Source organism: Chroicocephalus ridibundus, chromosome 1 (assembly GCF_963924245.1).
Source record: "Chroicocephalus ridibundus chromosome 1, bChrRid1.1, whole genome shotgun sequence".
NCBI classification, from domain to species: domain Eukaryota; kingdom Metazoa; phylum Chordata; class Aves; order Charadriiformes; family Laridae; genus Chroicocephalus; species Chroicocephalus ridibundus.
In genome coordinates this window covers 215,748,117-215,766,764 of record NC_086284.1, presented here as the reverse complement: position 1 = coordinate 215,766,764, position 18,648 = coordinate 215,748,117, and the positions used below count along the sequence as shown (strand labels likewise).

At 45.8% G+C, this 18,648-nt stretch overlaps 2 protein-coding genes across 2 annotated transcripts in view; one reads left to right on the top strand and one right to left on the bottom strand.

Moving 5' to 3' along the window:
• The window catches only part of LOC134510403 (store-operated calcium entry regulator STIMATE-like), a 39,680-nt gene extending 32,056 nt beyond the window's left edge, over positions 1–7,624 (top strand). The window contains 4 exon segments of the mRNA XM_063323665.1: positions 4,512–4,585; positions 4,587–4,631; positions 4,633–4,717; positions 5,295–7,624. Coding sequence (XP_063179735.1) covers positions 4,512–4,585; positions 4,587–4,631; positions 4,633–4,717; positions 5,295–5,408 — 318 coding nt within the window. The 3' untranslated portion in view covers positions 5,409–7,624.
• Positions 7,625–9,381: 1,757 nt separating this feature from the next.
• ITIH5 (inter-alpha-trypsin inhibitor heavy chain 5) overlaps positions 9,382–18,648 on the bottom strand; it is a 48,470-nt gene continuing 39,203 nt past the window's right edge. The window contains exons 10-14 of the mRNA XM_063323664.1: positions 16,829–17,382; positions 16,406–16,456; positions 15,218–15,334; positions 12,229–12,606; positions 9,382–10,906 (exon numbers count right to left, since the gene is read on the bottom strand). Coding sequence (XP_063179734.1) covers positions 10,608–10,906; positions 12,229–12,606; positions 15,218–15,334; positions 16,406–16,456; positions 16,829–17,382 — 1,399 coding nt within the window. The 3' untranslated portion in view covers positions 9,382–10,607. The remainder of the gene's footprint in view (positions 10,907–12,228; positions 12,607–15,217; positions 15,335–16,405; positions 16,457–16,828; positions 17,383–18,648) is intronic.

Here is an 18,648-nt window from a genome sequence, read left to right as displayed (position 1 = left end):
TATGTCTTGATGGTCATGCATTGAAGCTGAGAACTCATACCTGGGATGTTAAGGTGGATTCCCTCTGGGCATGAAATTGTCCCTGGTTAAGGCACGGTCCTGATTTCTTGGTGGTGACTGATGTTCAAGAGTGGTACTTCCTTAGAAGAGCTAGGTTGGAGGTCTGCTCAAAATGTCAAGCTGGTGGTGAGGATCTGCCTTGCTGACTGGATGTGCTGGTGTGTTCCTGAAGGTTTAAGATCAGTTAAAATTACACCAGCTCAGAAGCAAGGGTGAGGAAGCAACATCTCTAGTTGAGACACCAACCTCCTTTTCAGCCTTCTGAACCTAAACTGGCAGCATCTGATCCCATAGACAGTGGCTGCTGTGGATACACAGATGGTGTCACAGTTACTGGTCCTCCATGGAAATGGAGCTGGCCCTCTGCCTTACTCTACTGAAGTGGGCAGCAAGAGTTTTGTGGCCTCTAGCTCAGTTTTGGATAATCTGAAGGGAAGATACCTGTTAATTGGCAGAAGCTAGTAAAGACTTTTCTGGTAGCTCAGCCTAGACAGGTTGTTTCAAGTGATAGAAACAACTCCCACAGTCTGACTCCTGCTGCAAAAGGCTTCTCCCATCTTCCAAGTACTTGATTCCTTTTCTCAGACGAACTTCTACTGAGACCTTAAACATGCAGGTCATCTGTCCACCCTGAAACCTTCTGATCCATTACTGCAGTGGAGCTACCAAGGGGACCAGTTTGTACCTGGAGCAGTCTATGTAGACTGCGTCCTTTCTGCTCAGGGATGTTCCTGTGCATCTGTCCCAATAAATAATTTGGCCTGAGAAGGAAGATAATGAAGAAATACAGAAATGGGTGACCTGCTTTTCCAATTCTGCTTCTTGGTGCTGGGCCTCAATCAACTAATGTGATTGACACGTAGACTCCTGCTTCGTGTGTCAACTTTTTAGGCTATAAATTAAAGATCATGTTGGCTGGCTGGGCCTTACAGCTGGATGGGCTGGAATTTAGGCTCAAAAACAGGAAATGAGGGTTTGCTGGGCTTGTTTCTGCTAATAACCTGTTCAAGTGGGGGAATTTCTTCCCTCCTTGCTGCCCAAAGGAGGAGGAAGGAGGGGGGGCTGAGAAGCATCTGTACAGGGCAGAGCTGGCTGAGGCTAACGTGTCCTGTGGTTTATCAGGGTTCATCAGCGCTGTCTAGCAGCAGGCGCCGACAGCTCCCCATCAAGCTGCCTTCTTGAATTTCACCCCTCTGCCTGTCTTGCCAATAGAGACTGTCATTATTTTCACTTGAACTAGCAGTTTGTTGGAAAAGGAGGGCAGGAAAGGAAGGAGAATGGAAAGAGGGGGCTGAAATTAACCTGTTAAAAACCCCCACTCGGTATTTTCTCTAGGGTTAGCAGGAAAATTCAGCTTTGTTCTTGGCTTGGTAGACCAGCTGGGTAGGAAGAATAAACGCAGAAACCAGGAGTTCTGCCACTGATGTCACTTACTGACTCTGTGGCTGCAGTGTAGACCAAAGAACCGGCAGCCTCTTGTGGGTTTTAAGGCTCTTCTGGTGAGCCACAGATGTGGTGATGATCTCTTGCTTATAATGGAGCAAACGCTGAACTCTTACACTGAAGCACTGAAAGGGACAAACCTGCTCTTACAGCTGGAAGAATTTCACTGTTCCTTCCAAGTCAGTCTTAAAGCTTTCTGTTGTTTCAGACTCGTGCCCTGCCTTGGTCTTCACACAGTTTGGGGTTTTTTTGCCCTCTCGTGGGATGGAAAGAGATCTGAGTGCCAGTCTGAATCCAGTGCTCTTCAGGCTGGGGAAATGTGTTCATCTGCATGGCCCCTATTTCTGCTGTGTATGTGTCCTGCCCTTGACCTGAGTTTCTTTTCCCTTGCCCTTGCAAGTGCCAATAAACTTTAGATCGTATCAGCGATTTCTTTGTTTCCTCCACTCAGGAAAACAACTCAGTTTTAATAATGTTTTATTTGATCTTTTTTTAAACTTGTTTCTAGTTTTTTCCCCAAGGGTGGTGTATGAGTTTCTGCTCCTTTTCTGAAGGCTTACAATTTCCAGAGATGAGCCTTAAAGCAAAATTTGGTCTAATAACAGTAGTGCTTGCGAGAACCATTAGAGTGAAACTAGAAGCTAGTTTAAGGTTGGGAGGAAAGCTAAGGAAAGCTAATATACTACACAGGGGTCTGCCTTTGGTCAGCATGGAGTTCAGCACCTTATCCCAATTCCCTTCACAGGAGCTGTGACTGTTGGCAGATCCCTAGACTGAAGATGCTGGTGAATGCCAATACCTGTGCTGCTTGGTTTTAAGTATTGAAGAATACTTCAAGAGCGAGTTTGATTTGCTCATTGCTTAACTGAACTGATTTTTAAATAGCTTAAAGTGAACTAACATGCCTGGTCCTTACAGAGAAGCTAAATGAAGGTGGGCATAGAGGTGCCTCTGGAAGGAGATTCTCCCACCTGTCAGCCCTACTGACTCATGGGAACCTATCTAAGCTCAGATACAGGAGGATGGTGGGATGGTTCCTACCTCTAGACCAGGCTGGTGGAGATTTAGGCAAACAGGTTTCCATGGCTAGCAGGGAAACGTCTCCAGAAGCTCTTTGTTTGACAACCTGTGTCATAGCCATCTAAGTGGCAGATGAGAACTTAGTTATCTGAAGGGTCTGCTTGGATGGAGTACCAGAGCAGTAGGCAGCCTCTTTCCCCCGGACAGGAGAGGTTGGCAGAGCACATGGGCAGCCCTGTTTCGGTAGTGTGACTCATGTTGTTTTGCAGGCTGCTGGCCTCCTGGTGTGGGGAGGAATGCATGAAGTATTTGAGGACTGCAGAGTGAGACAGTAGCACATTGTCCTGGGACTGGGAAACCGTGGTTCATTCCCAGCTGTGCCACCGACCTGCTGTGATCCTGACCTGGATGCAGCCGCAGGGGAAGCATCTTGTCCAAGTTGTGCTGAAATCTCCCAAACTGGAGTTTGGCTTGAAAACCCTATCTGAGGGTATGTCCCGTGTACTGTCATAGCGATGAGGTGCCGTCTTGTGAAGAAGCTCCCCAGGGAATTGTGGAAAGATTGCTGTTGGCTCGAGCAGCTTTGTGAGAAATGTGTGGTGGGCAGGTAGCAGCCTGAATGGGTCTGGGTGCGCAATGCTCGATGTCTGCTCTGTCATCCATGCTTGGCTGCAAGGGGTTTTGAGTTTGCAGCTAAAACCCACCAAAATTACCAGTTCATTAGGCCCCAAAACTAGCCTGTTGCAGCCTGTCAGAGTTCAGTGAGTTTATAATGCTGTGTGTGACTAATTACCTGCCCATTTGTTCATGGTTCAACAGCATCACAATATTAATATGATAAACAAAGGAAATCTTCACTTGGAAGAGATGGAAACTTTCCAGTGCGTATCTTGAACTAAAAAAAATTCCTTGAGACTGATAAGGGGGGGACAAGAGAGCTCAACCTGATCTACTGCCATCCTTTGAGTGTTTGACGTGCTGCTGTGAAGATAAAAACATCAGATGGAGGGGCTGGAGAGCTCGTGAGGGTGGGGAGGAAACCTTCCCCTGCGGCTCTTCTGCTCCTTTGAAGTCATTGACTCATTGGAGTTTGTTTTTCCTGTTTTGTTGCTGTGGTGACTGGCCCCATGGTGCTCTCTAAGTGCTGACGCGTGGACGTTAATTCACAACTGTGCACGGAGATAGACACAGATAAGACTAATTTCCCCTGTGCTCCTGGTTTTGCCCAAGGAATACTGGGTTCCTGCTTGAGCTGTTGGGGACACTCAGCGTGTGAATGCACTGGGCTGAAAGCCCACACACCCTCCCTTGACTTCTGCCTTTGAGTTGGAAGGCTGTCGCTCCATAGCGTGTTGGTCCAGTCTTTGGAGCAAAGTGGGGTCAGATGGGGCTGAGGCTTAGGTGGGGGGTCTACACTGCCTTGCTGGAGGAAGCTCTGTTTGTGGGGGTGGTTGTGGTACCTGGTCTTTGTCCTTGCATCAGCCATGAACTAATGATGCTATCTGGGTTCTGTGATGGGCAAGTAGAGGAGGGGGAAAGGGTTGTTGGCGTTGCTTATCTAGGGAAATAAAACTGGAGACCCTTGACTGCTCTTAGGCTTGTACCCCTCTGCAGAGTTGGGTGCCAAGGACCTGGCCAGGCTTCTGATGTGGGTGGCTAAAGTTTACCAGAAATTCCATGATTTGACTGAGCTCCTGAGTACTGCTGGGCATGACACAAGCTGTAGCACGAGGGTTGACTGCACTTCAGCCGTCCTTAGAGGTAGCTGCTGTCAGGGGTAATGACCGTAGGGCTTTTCTTGCCCAAAGCTGGGGTTTTGAGGTAAGAAAAAGGGGTAGGATGGGGTTCAGCAAACAATCTATCAAGCTATGAATATTACCTGTGCAAACTGCTTATGCATCCAGTCTGCTGGCTGGCGTTGGGTTTCAGCTCTTCTGCAGTCAGTGCAGCCATTGCCTGAGTAAAATCCGGCCTTTTTCCTCTTCCAGATGATGTTGCTGGAGGATCTCCCACCCGTGGCTCTGTCTGCATCATGCAAACGCTCCAGGCCGGTGGCAGCCAGTTAGCTCAAAACAGCCTGTTGGTAGCTTCAAGTCTGAAGTTAGCTACTGAGAGCGTAGGTGTTCCTGGAGGCAATGGGCAGCCTTTTGATCATGCAGCAAAGCTGTGGGCTGTCTTACCTGGAGAGGTACCAGTGAGAGGGGTCAGTCCTCTATTTTGGCTCCCACAATTTAGGCTGAGCCAGGAGCTGCTGTGCCAGGGAGAAATAAGATGCTACCAGGCTAGGACACCACTCCTGAGCTTGCTGGCCATGGTTGAAACTGACTCCGTAGCTCCCCTTGCTCTCCTGGCTGAGCTCTGGAGATAGCAAGCAGCTGGGGGCCTGGGAAAAAGTCTACATTTGGTACAGCTGTTTGAAAAATATGTGGCCTAATTCTTGTATGTCTCCACTGAGGCTACAGCCTGGCCCGATCATGCATGTCTATGTGCGAGTCCTGTCCCATGGTGAACAGAACCTTTAGCTGCCTGTTCTGTTCTTGGAGGGGGTGGGTGGGATGGTGGGACACCAGATCATCATGGTGTCTGTGCCCAAACCTGTCTGGCTGTTGTTGGAGAGATGGTCAAGGTGACCTTGAGACCTTTCCCATCTTCCGGAAAGGATTAGAACTTGCAACAGACCCCCTGTAGGGGTCCTTGTCCCCTTCAGCAAGCAGTATCAAGAAGAGCTGAGAGCTTTCACTCCATCAGCATCTGTCTGTTCTCCTTTCTAGGTGTTACTCTCTCCAGAAATGGATTTTGATCAGTCTGAAAGCGACCAGGATATTTCAGGACTCCAGGGAATGAACCAGAAGATGAAGCAGCCCAGTTATCAAGTGGTCATCTGACAGCACTGAGACACGGGAGGTGGAGGAAGGGAAGCAGCGCTGTGATCCTTGAGCTGGCCGAGGAAGGGCAGGGTGGGGAATGCCAGTTGGTTCCTATGGATCTGCAGGGATTCTTTTGCCTGCGTCATCTCCTGCAGTTGGGATGGTGTTTTGTGCATCCTATACAAGCTTGAGCAGTATCTGCTTTAGCTGCCTGACCCTAACCTGTACACATGCAGGCACGGTGCAGTTGGGGATATTATGGGTATGTTCTTCCCCTGGCTGGCCCCTGGGTGTAACTCTTTGTCAGGGCTAGAGACTGAAATCAAAAGATTGTCTGCCTTTTTTCTTTTTATAGGGGGTGAAAGGAAAAATAGATCTATCGTGTGCTACCTGAAATGTGACACTTTTATATATGCACAATACTCAAAAGAATTGATTTGCAATATGTATTTAAATGTCTTGAATTGGGAAAATTGTCTTAGTGGATCTGACGCTTTTTACTGTTTTATAAGGAATGCAATAAATATTTGACCTAAAACGGCTTCATAATTGAAATGCTTCCATGTGCGTAATATTTTGCAAGACCCAAACGTTGTGAAGGGGATCTGTTGAAATCTTTCCTGGCCAGTTCCTCACAGGGCAGGTTGCTTTTCTGTAGCAGGGCTGTCCTGGTAAGCCCAGGGGAGAAGAGCTGAGCCACAGTGTTCGGTTTCTGGGGATGGGTTGTATGAGCCACTTCAGTGCAAAGACCTGATGCTGCAGCATCAGCCTGTGCCCACTCCAGGCTGGCACAGACTGGGAGATCCATCCCAGTAACCACCTTACAAGTGAGCGTTTACCAACTAGAAGCTGACTACTTTCCTTTTACCTAGTTTAAAACAAACATATAAAATCTCTGCAGGACCTGGTTCAAAAACTAGATCTGAACAGTCAGCTGGAGCCCCGTTAACCAGCCCTGATGTTCTGGGCGTAAGGGAGCGGCCTCAGGTAGGACTGCTGTAGAAGACCCCTGGATCCAGGCTCCAAGCACGAGATGCTTTGCCCTTGCTCTCTTGTTAATGTACTGTATTCATCTATAAACACACAAAAATGCAAAACACTTTACATCTCTCCTGGGGAGAGAAAGAGAGAGCGCAGAGCAGCTGCGTAGTGCACTCCTAGACCGAGTGCAGACACACAGCTGGGATGTCCAAATGCTGCATAGTCCTCAGGGCAGGTTCTGATCCAGGATCCACTGAACCAATAGACCTGGTTGAGCTATAGATGGGCTCTGCTTGTTGCAAGATGGTCCCCAGAACTGTTGGGCAGGAATTATCCTTTCTTTTTCCCTCCTTCCCTTGTATTTTCCCAAGAAAACGCTCCTTGTTAGGGAGTAGAAAATAAAGGATTTGGATTTTTGAATGTGGACGGCTTTTGACTTTTAAAAGCTGAGCTGAGGAGCGTGTGAAAATGTTTTGGGTTTTGTGGGGTTTTCTGGGTTTGTTGTTTTTCCTAACTTCAAAGTAGTTTGGAAGCATTAGATGCAACTCAGACTTGCATGCCCCTTAGTGAACTGGATGTGCCTGGCTATGCTTGCAGCTGTGCAGCCTTGTACTGTATTTCTGGAAATTAAGTCCCTTTTTGTTTCCTCTTTACTTAAATGAGGGGTGAAAATCCTACTTGTGCTGGCCATGTTAAATGGCTTTTGGAACACATGGCACACAGCCCTCTGAATAGATTGTTTATATTGCTTACTGAAATCGGTTTCGCAGTGCAACTTTTGCTTGTCTGGCGGAGTTCTGCGCTGGTAAGGGCTGGAATTAACTCCTGGGCCGTTAAGGTCTTGACTGAAAACAGATTAAAACAGCTGTCTTATTGGAAACTTGCTCCTTATTTTGCGGTGTACTGGTATTCGAGGTTTTGTTCTTGCTACAGGGCTGCGTAGCGCAATGCTGCAGTATGTGAAGAGTGCGAATTCAGCCACAGCAGAGTCCTCGTCCTGAAGTGGAAGGTGGGTGACGTGGTCTTCCTCTTAGCCCTTAGTTGAGGCTGGCTGAGAAATCTCAGAGTAGGCAATAGCAGGGCAAGTACGATGTGGGGGGAGGTTCCCCTCACGAGCATTGTGTAGCCAGTGCGGTTTCAACAACCCTAAATTCAGGAGTCCCGTTCCCTTGTCTGAAATGGGGGTGTGCGATTGTTCCCCTTGCGCTCCAAAGTGATTGCTAAGCCCTCATTTCTGAGCCATCTGAGCAGCTTGCAACCCTTAACCATATCACTGCAAAATTAAGGGCTCTCTGATGTTCTTTGTGATGAGAACAAACGTGTGCCTGAATGTGCAGTGCCTGGGAGCTCTCTGTGCTGCGGCAAAGGACCGTGAGGACCAGCCGGGACACATTCCCCTTCTGAGAGAGGGGAGTGTTGTGATGCCCCCTTTATAGACGGGGAAAGCTGAAGTTTAAGGTCTGTGACTTGCCTTTGCTCTTACTGTTCTCGGGGCAGCAGGAGCACAAACTCTGATTTTCCCATGTCCTTTGCTACTGTATTTAAAGGCTGGATCAGTCATCTTCATATGATTAAATTCTCAGTTTAATGTGGGAGTAGACCCCGAGGGTCTGTTCATATAACACACTTCTTGCTTCCTACCAAGTGTATAGAGGCTGAAGAACGTCACTGACCTTTAATTTTCTGCTGAAATTACTTTGGTTCCCAACCTGTTGTTATCTCATGAGTGGTTCTTTCAGCCATCTGGTAATATGAGCTTGTCCAGTAGCATAAAACATACATAACCTTAGCTTCAAAGCTTGTTTTATCTTTGCCGAATGAAAGCTTCACTGCAGTGTTCACTGTAAAATATTTATTGTGAAATGGATAACTGGAGCCTTAACGAGAACTTGAGTATATTGCTCCAGGTGCTTCACATGGCTGGGAAGAGGGATTTGATCATTGTTCTTTTCAGGCCCTGAAAGACATATGTTTCCTTGGCTGGAGGAGGAGTAATGATGCACCTGAAGCATTAGCAATACGTGTGTGTGTGCATATATATATATGTGTATACGTATCTATATTCAGGAGAGATGAGAGGAGAGCCTAAGCCAATCGCTCCCCATAGCGATACATTTGAACAGCAAAATGTAGGAGGAGAGTGAAGATTTCAAAGAAATCTCTTTTCAGTGAGGACAGGATGAAGAAGACAGCTGCTGAACCCTGGACTGTCTAGAAGTTCACTGCCGTTATCCCGTTCACCCTCTGCTAGTGAAATGGGAGGTTATTAAGAAATGGGCCGGATGATCTTCCCGCTGTCTTCATGGGTGGAGAAATCAACTTCACAGATGCTTTTTCTCATCTCATTTCTGGCCTGTGAGCATGCTCCAGAGCATTAACCCCTTTGGTTATTGCATGATCAGCACTGTGCTGAAGGTCTTGCCTTCAGTTCTCCCTTGCGGGAGAGCTATTTCTCAAGATAGCAGTAGTTTTGTTTTTTTTATGTTTTGTTCCAAAGCATGAGCCTTGGCATGAGTTCTGCACTAACTGAGCTCTCTGTAAGGATCTTCTACAGTGCGATTAAATTTAGCTGGTTGCTTTGGGCTGTTTCCCTCTTCCCCACAGCACGTGGTGTGAATAGGCAACCACGCTTGCTACCTGCTCTGCTGCCGCAGTGCAAGCAGGACTAACTAGATGACCAAGCAACTGGAAAATCACCGCCCCACCCCCCAGCAGCTGGAATTCCTATGGCAACAATATGATTTAATTGTTAAGTATGCAAAAAATCAGTCAAGATTGAACCTATTTCTTTCGGTCTCCGGCAAGTCTGTTTTCTCCAAACACATGGACATCGTTTAGCTCCTGGAGATGCTTCCGCGCCCACCCTCCTTTCAGTTCTGGAAAGGGAGAGTATACACGAGCTCAGTTTGGCCTTGCCATGTAAATGTGTTTGTGGTTGTCAAACTCCTTTTTGGCCAAGTTCTCCACTAAGCAAACTCTCCCGTGGCTGATCTATAGCATTAGTCAGTGATGTCTCACTTTAAAATAAACCGCAGCCTTGCAGTTTGGGTTTGGAGGTTTCTTTGCAGAGCAGCACCACCTGCAGTGGGGGTGGCTGGTGAACCCATCTGTAACCTCCTGCTGCCAAATTACTGCTGCGTACAAATTCCTGCAGTGTAAGGAAGGCGATGGAGCCAGGGAAAATCGGAATGAAAATTTTTTGGCAGTTTGGAGTAAATAAAGACTCCCCCCGGTTAGGAAAGCAGCTAGAAATGTCTGGTCTGCTTTGTAGGTTCATAAGCTATCGCAGGTGCCAGTTCATCATCCTTTAGAGAAATTAAATCTCTGCTAAGCAGAAGTGATGCTCTGCTCAAGGAGGTGGCAGGTCTGTTGGAAGCTCATGGTGGAACTTTGTTTCTCTCTGAGGGAGTCAAGACTCAAGAAATCACTAAGCCTGCAATGTTATTTAAATGAGATGCTTCATGGAATGGGAGCCTGCGGCACTCCTGTCGCTGCTGAAGACTGAAGGTGCTTTTTAAGCCTGCAGCCTGTGCACTGAGACAGCAATAAACCACATAAAGGTTTTCACTGCTATTTTCATGGTCCATAGTGGTTCAGGGAACGTCATACTTAGTGGCAAATCCAGACCTCCATCCCAGTAACCAAAAAAGCAATACCGGCTTGTCACCTGTTGATTTAAGGTTTTGATTTCTTTGTTACCTCTTTGGTGCTAATGGGTCACTGCAGATGAATATCCACCCACCTCTCCTCTTGCTCTCTTCTTTCCCCAGGGACCATGGTTGGAGCAGGTGCTCCAAATCACTTCTTTACAAAGCATATCACCCAAGGCTCTCTCTCTAGATAGACACGGTGCTGTGTGACCTGTGCCTCTCACTGGGTGACTCACCAGCCCCTGGCGGGTATTGCACAGATCCCTGCACGGGTTTATTTTAAGGCCAGTTCGATATGAGTGGTGGACCATTTCTCCCTCTCTTCCCACTGGGAGAGCACCGATCACGCCTTTAACCATGTCCTCAACTCTTGCCTCCCCCGCCCCCAACCTCCTCGTCTTCAGGAATTTGATCAACAATGTTCATCTAGCATGAAAGAGAGACAGCTGATTTCCAAGGGCAAAAAAAAGCCTTGGTTTCTTTGGCACCAAAAAGTAAAGAAATATTCATAATTTGCCTAGCTCTAGAGGCTTCAGAAGGGAACCGCTGTCACACATGCTGCTGCAATGCATTGCTATGATCGGTCTTAAACGTTGTTAATCGTCCCAAAGCTGGTCCCTGTGTCGAAAGGATGAGAAGCCAAATAGTCCTTGTAGCTCCCATCGATCAGTTTGTCCGCATTGTTTTTGGCAAACCAGCAGTCAACTTCCTGCTGGCCGTTGTAGATTCTCCGCTGCTTCCACACAACAGGAACGAGCCTTCCCTTCACTTTCAGGGTATTCGTAGGGTTTGGCTTTAATGCTTCAGTTTGATTCTGACCAACCTGTTGATGACTTGTGTTTAGAGATTGCTGAAGAAGTTTAACTTCATGGTTCAAGAACTGACCTGCAAGGTAAGATAAAATAGAGTCCGTGACTGGCTGTTTTGTGCCTCTTTATAAGTTGTTGGTTTGTTGTTGTTTTTTAATAGGCCACATTTTAAGGATTCTTAGCATATGGAGTTGTAAAGGGCTTCTCTGCAATAGTAGGGTGAATCTAGGTCCTGCAATTCTTTTCTAAATCTCACAGAGATCCAGATTAGAATAAAACCCTGTTTCTTTTTTCACTCATCAAGATACATTGGCTGAGCTAAAGACCTGTTTGAGCTGCTAGTAGCAAGTTCCCCTCTGTGGGCTGTGGTTACTAGAGGATAATATAACCCACAGAAAGCCCATCAGCAAGCAGAAAGATGATCTAGGCTTGAAGCTCCAAATTCTCTTCCCCTGTTTTCTTGGGGGCAAGCTCTTTTCAGCCAAACCTAAGTAAGGATTTAGAGGTTTGCACATGCAAGCAGCCCAAATCCAAAACTCCACTCACAAAGAATCATTTCCTGTTTAGCCTGGCCTGAACGTCACAGAAGCTATGGCTTCGGTCCTAGTTCTGCACTTGTACACAGCCGTAAACATCACTACTCCTCATTGTCTGGAAGAACCCAACCATCTAGACATTCTCTGAGCCTTCCTAAAGCCTCATTACTCTCAAAATGTGGGGATGGTTCTTCTCTCATTTCACATTTGAAAGGAAGGGGCCACAAAAAGTACTAATGTTTCTTGATCTCAATCAGGCTCAGGTATAAACAGCTCAGTCCTGCAAAAACAGACCCTCTGGACGTGTGCAAGTGCAGCACTTGAAGGCTAAATTAATGATCTCTGGCAATGTGCTAGCTCTGTGACTAGAGCTCTCTTTCAGAATCTAGAAGTCCTCAGTTGACTGATTTCTCTGTCTAGAATCAGACCCTACTTTGCTGTGTCCCTGACAGCACGTTAGCATCTAGGCTATTCTGAATTAGGACTACTGTTAAAGAATCTCTTATTGATGCCTTATTCAGGGTTCTTGTGCAACATCTGGGGTTTTTCTCTTTATTGGGAACATCAAGCATGTGTATTGTAATGACAACTGTATTGGACAATCATAAAAAGAGTAGAAATGTGAAAAACAGGCACAGCCACATAGCTAGGATGGTGGGAAATAGCTCATACAGAAAAAGATGCTAAAAAAAAAAGAAGTTGTTTGGGAGTGGAAGTAAAAGTCTCACCTGAGAATTTAACCCCCACCTGCCTTGTTCGTTACCTCCTTAAATGTCTTAAACCTTGTCTCTGCCCTTTAAAACGGTTTGGGAGATCATTTTTCTCTGGCTTACAGCTCTGAATCTGAGAACCTGTTACCTACCCAATAGCCCGTGGGAGTCAGAAGAGAGGCCTTTGCTGTTGGAGATGTAGAACCCCAGGTGATCCCTCTGATATGGGGCTGGCTTCTTGTAATGGTGGATGAGGATGACAAAGCTGATTGTGTCTCGTATGGTCACAGTGATGTTGGAATTGGCAGAGATGGACACCTCGAGGCTGCTGCTCCGCACAACGGCACTCCGATCACAGGACAGAAGAAGTCTTTCCCCATCATCCAGGATGATTCTTTTGGGTGTGATCTCTAGGTAAGATCTCTCTGGCTTATTGCTGAGGATGGTGATGGTGCTGAAGTAAGTCCGATGCTTCTTGTGGCCGTTGGGTGGTGCAGGAGCTCCAATTAGTTTCCCGTTCACAGTTACACCTTGCAGGAAAATAATCAATAAATGAAAGCTGGAACCAAGAATAGGTCTATTGTCTCAAATATATGAGCTTTGCAACCGAGGACATGCAAATTCACCACCTCATGCTCAATTATTTCACCTACCGCTATTCAAAACAGTATGGCCAGTCTCTTATAAATTGATTACCTTATATAGAGCGCCTAAATTTACCCAAGCTCAGAAATACTGGCCTTCCCTGGAGACAGGTGCCCCCAGCCCCATTACTCCTAACATTGTGTACACAGTGCTACGGGAGAGGATCAGCTGCTCCTCAGCACAGCCACTTCCTAAGCTCCATCCAACCTTAGGCCTACCTATCTACAAGACAATGATGTTGGGGGGGCTTTGAGCCACATAAGGCAAATATTTATCTTCCTGACTGCTATAGCCCAACCAACTGTGGCATGATTTACCTCAATCACCTATTTGTTAATGCATAACTCAAACCTGGGCAAACATACCAGATCTTGGAGAACTAAGAAGAGCTGCTGGCAGGCCTGCTTTTCCTCATATCACCAACTGGCATAGGGGCTGAACTTCTAGGGAGAGGACCTGGGTGTATCTGAATGCTGCTGTCTCAGAGTATCTCAGGTAGTAGCCAGTTGGAGTTTGATGTCCCCCTTTACCTGACTCCTAAGAAGAGAACTAGCCTGGGAAGCCCCAGAGGAAGGGGTACTGCTTTGGTCAACATGCTAAAGACTGAGCAGGACCTGTAGTGAAGTGCTAAACCTCCTCAGGTGCCAGTGTTAAGAAATTCAGTTCTCTCTGTATCACTGCAGTTTAGGACCCTGAAGCCTCCACTTCCATTGGGTTATTTTCAGCTTCGCCTGTGCTGCTCTTCCAGCTTTCCTCAATTTTGCCCCAAAAGAACCACTTTTAAGTAGTCTAAGGTGCAGACCTCTTAGAATCATAGAATCATTGAATCTTCATGGTTGGAAAAGACCTTTGAGATCATCGAGTCCAACCATACACACACACACACAAAAAACCCTACAATCTCTGTCACTAGAGCATGCCCTGAAGTGCCAAATCTAGACGTTTCTTAAATACCTCTAGGGATGGTGACTCAACCACCTCCCTGGATCACACTGAGTCAGCTGAAACCTGGATGTCCACACTAAGATTCCAAATCATTTTAATGATTTTCATTACTTCCTGTCCTTAAGACAGTGTCTCACTTCCCACAGGTCTCAGAACAGCTACTAGATAGTAACAATAAAGGAGGCGGCTTGGGGCTAACCCAAGCCAGACCCAAGCCATCAACACTGGGATGAAATATCTCCATATCCCACCATTGCTGAGGAAATCTCTCGTTTCTGTCTTCATAGATTCAACTTGCTAGTGCTACACCATCTATTTTTCTCAAGCTGATTCCATGTTTGAGCCACAGAATCACTGAAGCTGTAGCACAAACACAATCTGTGACAGATGTTTAAGGGAAACATTGCCAAAAGCTGGACCTTATTCACTAAGGCAGGCGTGAACACAGAAATATGGAGGCGAGAGCACTGCCACACGGAACAGAATTCTTATAACTTTATTGTGGGGTTGTTTATCTTCTTTGTAAAACAATCCTGTGTATTGTCTCTGGTTTTGACACCCCTTCCTCCCACCATTTCCCTGATGAGGACATAATCCGCTTATTAGCTGCCCTGCTTAGAATTCCAGATCAGATCAGACCAGACCACAGTTTGGGCCCCTGGGGATCAGACTGGCTTGGGCAAAGCAGATCCTGAATCGTGTGGGCTTTTTCAGAGCTGTTGGTTAGCCTCTTTGGATACTTTGCTCTGCCCTGAAGCAAACAGCTCTGTAAGTAAAGAGTGAGGTTCCAATAACAGAGCAATTTTGGTGAGTCCAAATCTCTTATTTGCACATTGTGACTTTGTAGCTAGAGGGCTGATGAAGTTGCACCATCAAAGAAATGCACTGTCTCTGCACCAGGAAGCTGAAGCCCACGTGTAATCGCACGGCACGGAGGTGGCTGCGTGGTTTACACAAACACTACATGCAGTTTGAAAAAATGCCTGTGGCTGTTGTAGCACTGGTCAAGTGCAACCCTAGACCATACTGGATCATCAGGAGCTGAGGTCTCCAATCTAGCTGGACTGAAGGGGTCCAATATGGTCCTCAGGCACTCAAGGGGGTCTTTGGGCTGTTTAGATGTAATTGCTGCTCCATTGATTCCAGTCATTGAAGACCTGAACTAGGAAAAGTTTGTATACACACACAGGCCAGTTCACTCTATGGTTAGGTCTAATCTGTTGACAAAGACTTCTGTAGATGAATTGTGTGTGTAGCAGTCGCCAGGCCTCCTTCTTGCTTAGGCTTGCTGTGGGATTTACCCATAAACTATGATAAAGTTGGAGGTTAGTAAGTGCAAGTGAACGGTTTAACTCCCCATCTAATCCAGGTTGTTAGAGCTGGAAAACTGTTGTGCACCAATTTTCCATTGCCTGGCCAGAAAAGCAACTCTTTCTAATTTCCTGATGCTTTTTTGCCTGGGAAGCACCTTGGTACTCCGTCTTATAGCTAGAGAGCTGGCCTTGCACTTCAGCTTTCCTCCACAAGCGACTGCTTTGCTTGACTGCTCACCAGATTCCTTGTGATCAGAGACCAGTCGGAGAATGTCCCCTGGTTCTCCATCAATATTGAAGCAGACGGAGAACTTGCTGGAAGGAAAATCAATGACAAAGTGAGGGTCTCCATCCGCTGAGAAATCATGAAAAAAAGAGACAAACATGAGAGAGTTACACAAAACTGCAATGTTCCAAGAATGTAACAAAACAGCTTTTCAAAATGTGTTTGTCCCTGTTTTTTCTAAGACTTCCTGGTTTGTTGTTTTTAGAGGGTCGGATGAAGTTTGCCAGGAAATGCCATGTTTTGCTTTGTTTTTCATAAAGATTATTTTATTTTGTTTGTTTTTCTCACAGAAGAGGTTGGGTTTTCAATGAAAACTTAAACCCCGAGGCAGTCCAAGTGAAAATCAGGATATTTTCTTCCTGGCATATCATTTCAGTGATTTATGGGAATTGTCATGCAGGTGTTTTTTACTCCTCCATACTCTGTTGGGAGGCTACATCCCCCACAGCACACAAAAACTCTAACCAAGGACTACTGCATGGGCACACCTCACGCTGAACCTTCCTAGTCCTCAATATCAGATTGGAGCAGTCAACAGCAGATTTTAAACAACCCCACGACCTTCATTTTTCAACAGTCCTTGACCTATCATCAACTACCAGATATTTGTTAATTAAAAGAAGACCAGCCAAACCCCTAGTCCGTAAGGTGAATTTGACCTTATCCAGTGAAATTCAAGTCTACATTCTTGATCTGGACTTATTCTGCAGTGTTTAATGTATGAAAAGGATGTTAAGTAGAGGTGCAGAACCAACAGGGAAATAGGAAAGCACTATTGAATTTTCTTTTTTTTTTCTTTTTTCCTTCAACACCACTTTTTACTTTTATAAAATGTTTTTTGACTAGTTCTAGTACCGAAAGAATGTGATTCCTGTTCTGCCCTAATCTACAGAAGTCTCAAACATGAGGATTAATTGTTGTAGATCATCTGCCTTGCTATGTTTTCTCACACCTCTTTTCATTACTGTTCCTCTCTGTATTTTGGTTTTGTTTTCATTTTTCTCCCTATGATGCAGGTCTGGTAAATAGGATTTTGGCTGATCCATCAGGACAGTTATACCACAATGGCTTGCAACTGAGGTTTCCATAAATCAACCACTACTGTTTTGAATTATTAAAAGCATGAAAACAGGCACTGACCTGAAGTTTTGGAGATTTTGATTCTTTGTTTATCTTGCTGTCTGTGTATACCTAGACGTGGGGAAGGAAGGCTGTTACAATTACTTCTTGAGCATCAGAAAGAGCCATAGTATAATAAGATTCCCAAAATATTATTCAGCAAGATTATAGGACATATTCCTGCAGTTTAGGCTTCATTTAGAATATCAATTTTTCTTCAGTAGTTTTACAGAGCAGTAAGTGCTTCCAGGGGGTGAGTCAGGTGCCTGAAAGGTTTGTTCAAGGTCACCCATCCCACAATGAGCAAAATCAATATGATGTTAGCTTTCTGTTTATTACCCCGCAGTTCATGGGCTAGATCATCCCTGTTGCCAAAGTTAGCCATGAGACATTACCTATGCAAAAAGATTTCTTACCAGTACACAGGTTTTTTTCCCCTCGTACCTGGTGGTGCTTTGTGTCCCTGCAAGCTCTGCAACTTCTCACCAATGCCATCGGTCGAAGGGCTAATAAAATCCTCTTGAGGTGGTTCTGAATGGAGCCCAGCCTCCTTCATCTTCAGAACAGTGAAGGGAGTAACAAAATTGTAAGTCAGGGCCATTGACTTGGCTTTCTCCGTCAAATAGTCTTTTTCCTGATTGTCATCACTCTTCAACCGGGAGTTAAGCAATTCCTTGATGGTGAGGTAACTCCATGCCCTCTCAATGTAATTTTTATCACCTTTGCCATCTTCCAGGCCAGGGACACCTCTAATGTCGTTCCTGCTTGGCAGGTCAATAGCCACATCTGTTTTGAGGAGGATGTACTTCTTAGAGTTGCTAGCGGTCACCTCCACATGGAGGCTATCTGAGGTGCGATTGATGAGTTTGCCAGCTATTATAATTTCAGAGCCATTGAAATAGTTAGGGAAGAAGTTCTGGGTGACTTGCTCCACATTGTCTTCAGGGTAATCAACACGGATGTCAGAGAGAAGGGGTGTTCCTATTTCATCATAGAACCTGAAACAAAGACAGATTTCTTACCGTTAGTACTGTTCATCCAAATGTATGCACACACTCTTGCACTTATACATGGCCAAGGATACAGTCAGACTATCTAATGTAGCTCCTAAGACATTCAGGAGAAGTTAGAGCTACCAGGCCCCGAATTTAACTACTGCATCCACTGTAACTGGGTGCAGAGAGACGGGTTTTTCAAAATTTGAGTGGACAAGGCCCTGAAAAACCTCTCCTAAATTTGAAGTTAGCTCTTCTCTGAGCAGAAGGCTGCATTACATCACCTCCAGAGGTCCCTTTCAACCTGAAGTATTCTCTGCCTCATTTTAGTTTTCAGTGGTTCTTAGGCATCGAAACAGTCTCCTAAGTATGTTCAGAAGCATCCCAACATGGTCTGGCAGTCACCTACATTCCACTATGATTCAAGAGGTCTCCAAGGAGATATTTGTGACCACTTAAGTGTGCTTAAGAGGGCCCCTCCATCAAAGGTAAATTCTTGGCTGCTCAGGCTCACAGAAAGCACCCTAGTTATTTCAAAACGTACTTTGAAAAGATGCTGTTACACACAGTTTTCTAGCCGTGTTATGCATGGTATTCCAGACCCAGAAACTGTAAGACCAAGATTACCCCCAAAGCTGGAGAGTACCTGAACCAAAGCTTCTGTATCACTAGAAAAGCCCTAGATAATGTAGGTTGGGATGGTCAGTGTGGGTCAGGCAGGAACATAGTTTTCTGAGAGTCAGAGGACAAAAAAAACCAAGAAGAAATCGCATTATGCCCCCATAAATGAGGACATTCCCAAGGAATGGAGGAATCCTAACTACAGGAGGACTGGCAGAAGAGAACTCACTGCTACCTTATTGCTGACTTTCTGTCGGAGCAAGCAACAAAATTCCATGGAACCAGAGAGTTTAACCCTATAATGTTTTATTAACATGACCTACCATTGCACTGGACAGGCCAGAAAGCCTTCACAAGGGGTCAAGGCCTACGTTTACAGTACCGTGCTTTCCCTGCAGTGATGTGCTTTTGATGGGTCTTCCCAATCTGCTCCAGGAATGCCATATTTCCCATTTAAATGCCAGACTCCTCATTTCTTGGCAAGTCATTTGAGTATAATTTGGTAAATAAACAATGAACTGGCCTCGGCCCTTTTTTCGATGAGGCTGCATTTATTTTTCACATCTGCTCAAACAGATTGTCTGGAAGTCACACTTTCTGTTTTATTCTCTCTCCAAGGAAACCCAAAGCCTGAATTGGTTGGCTTTA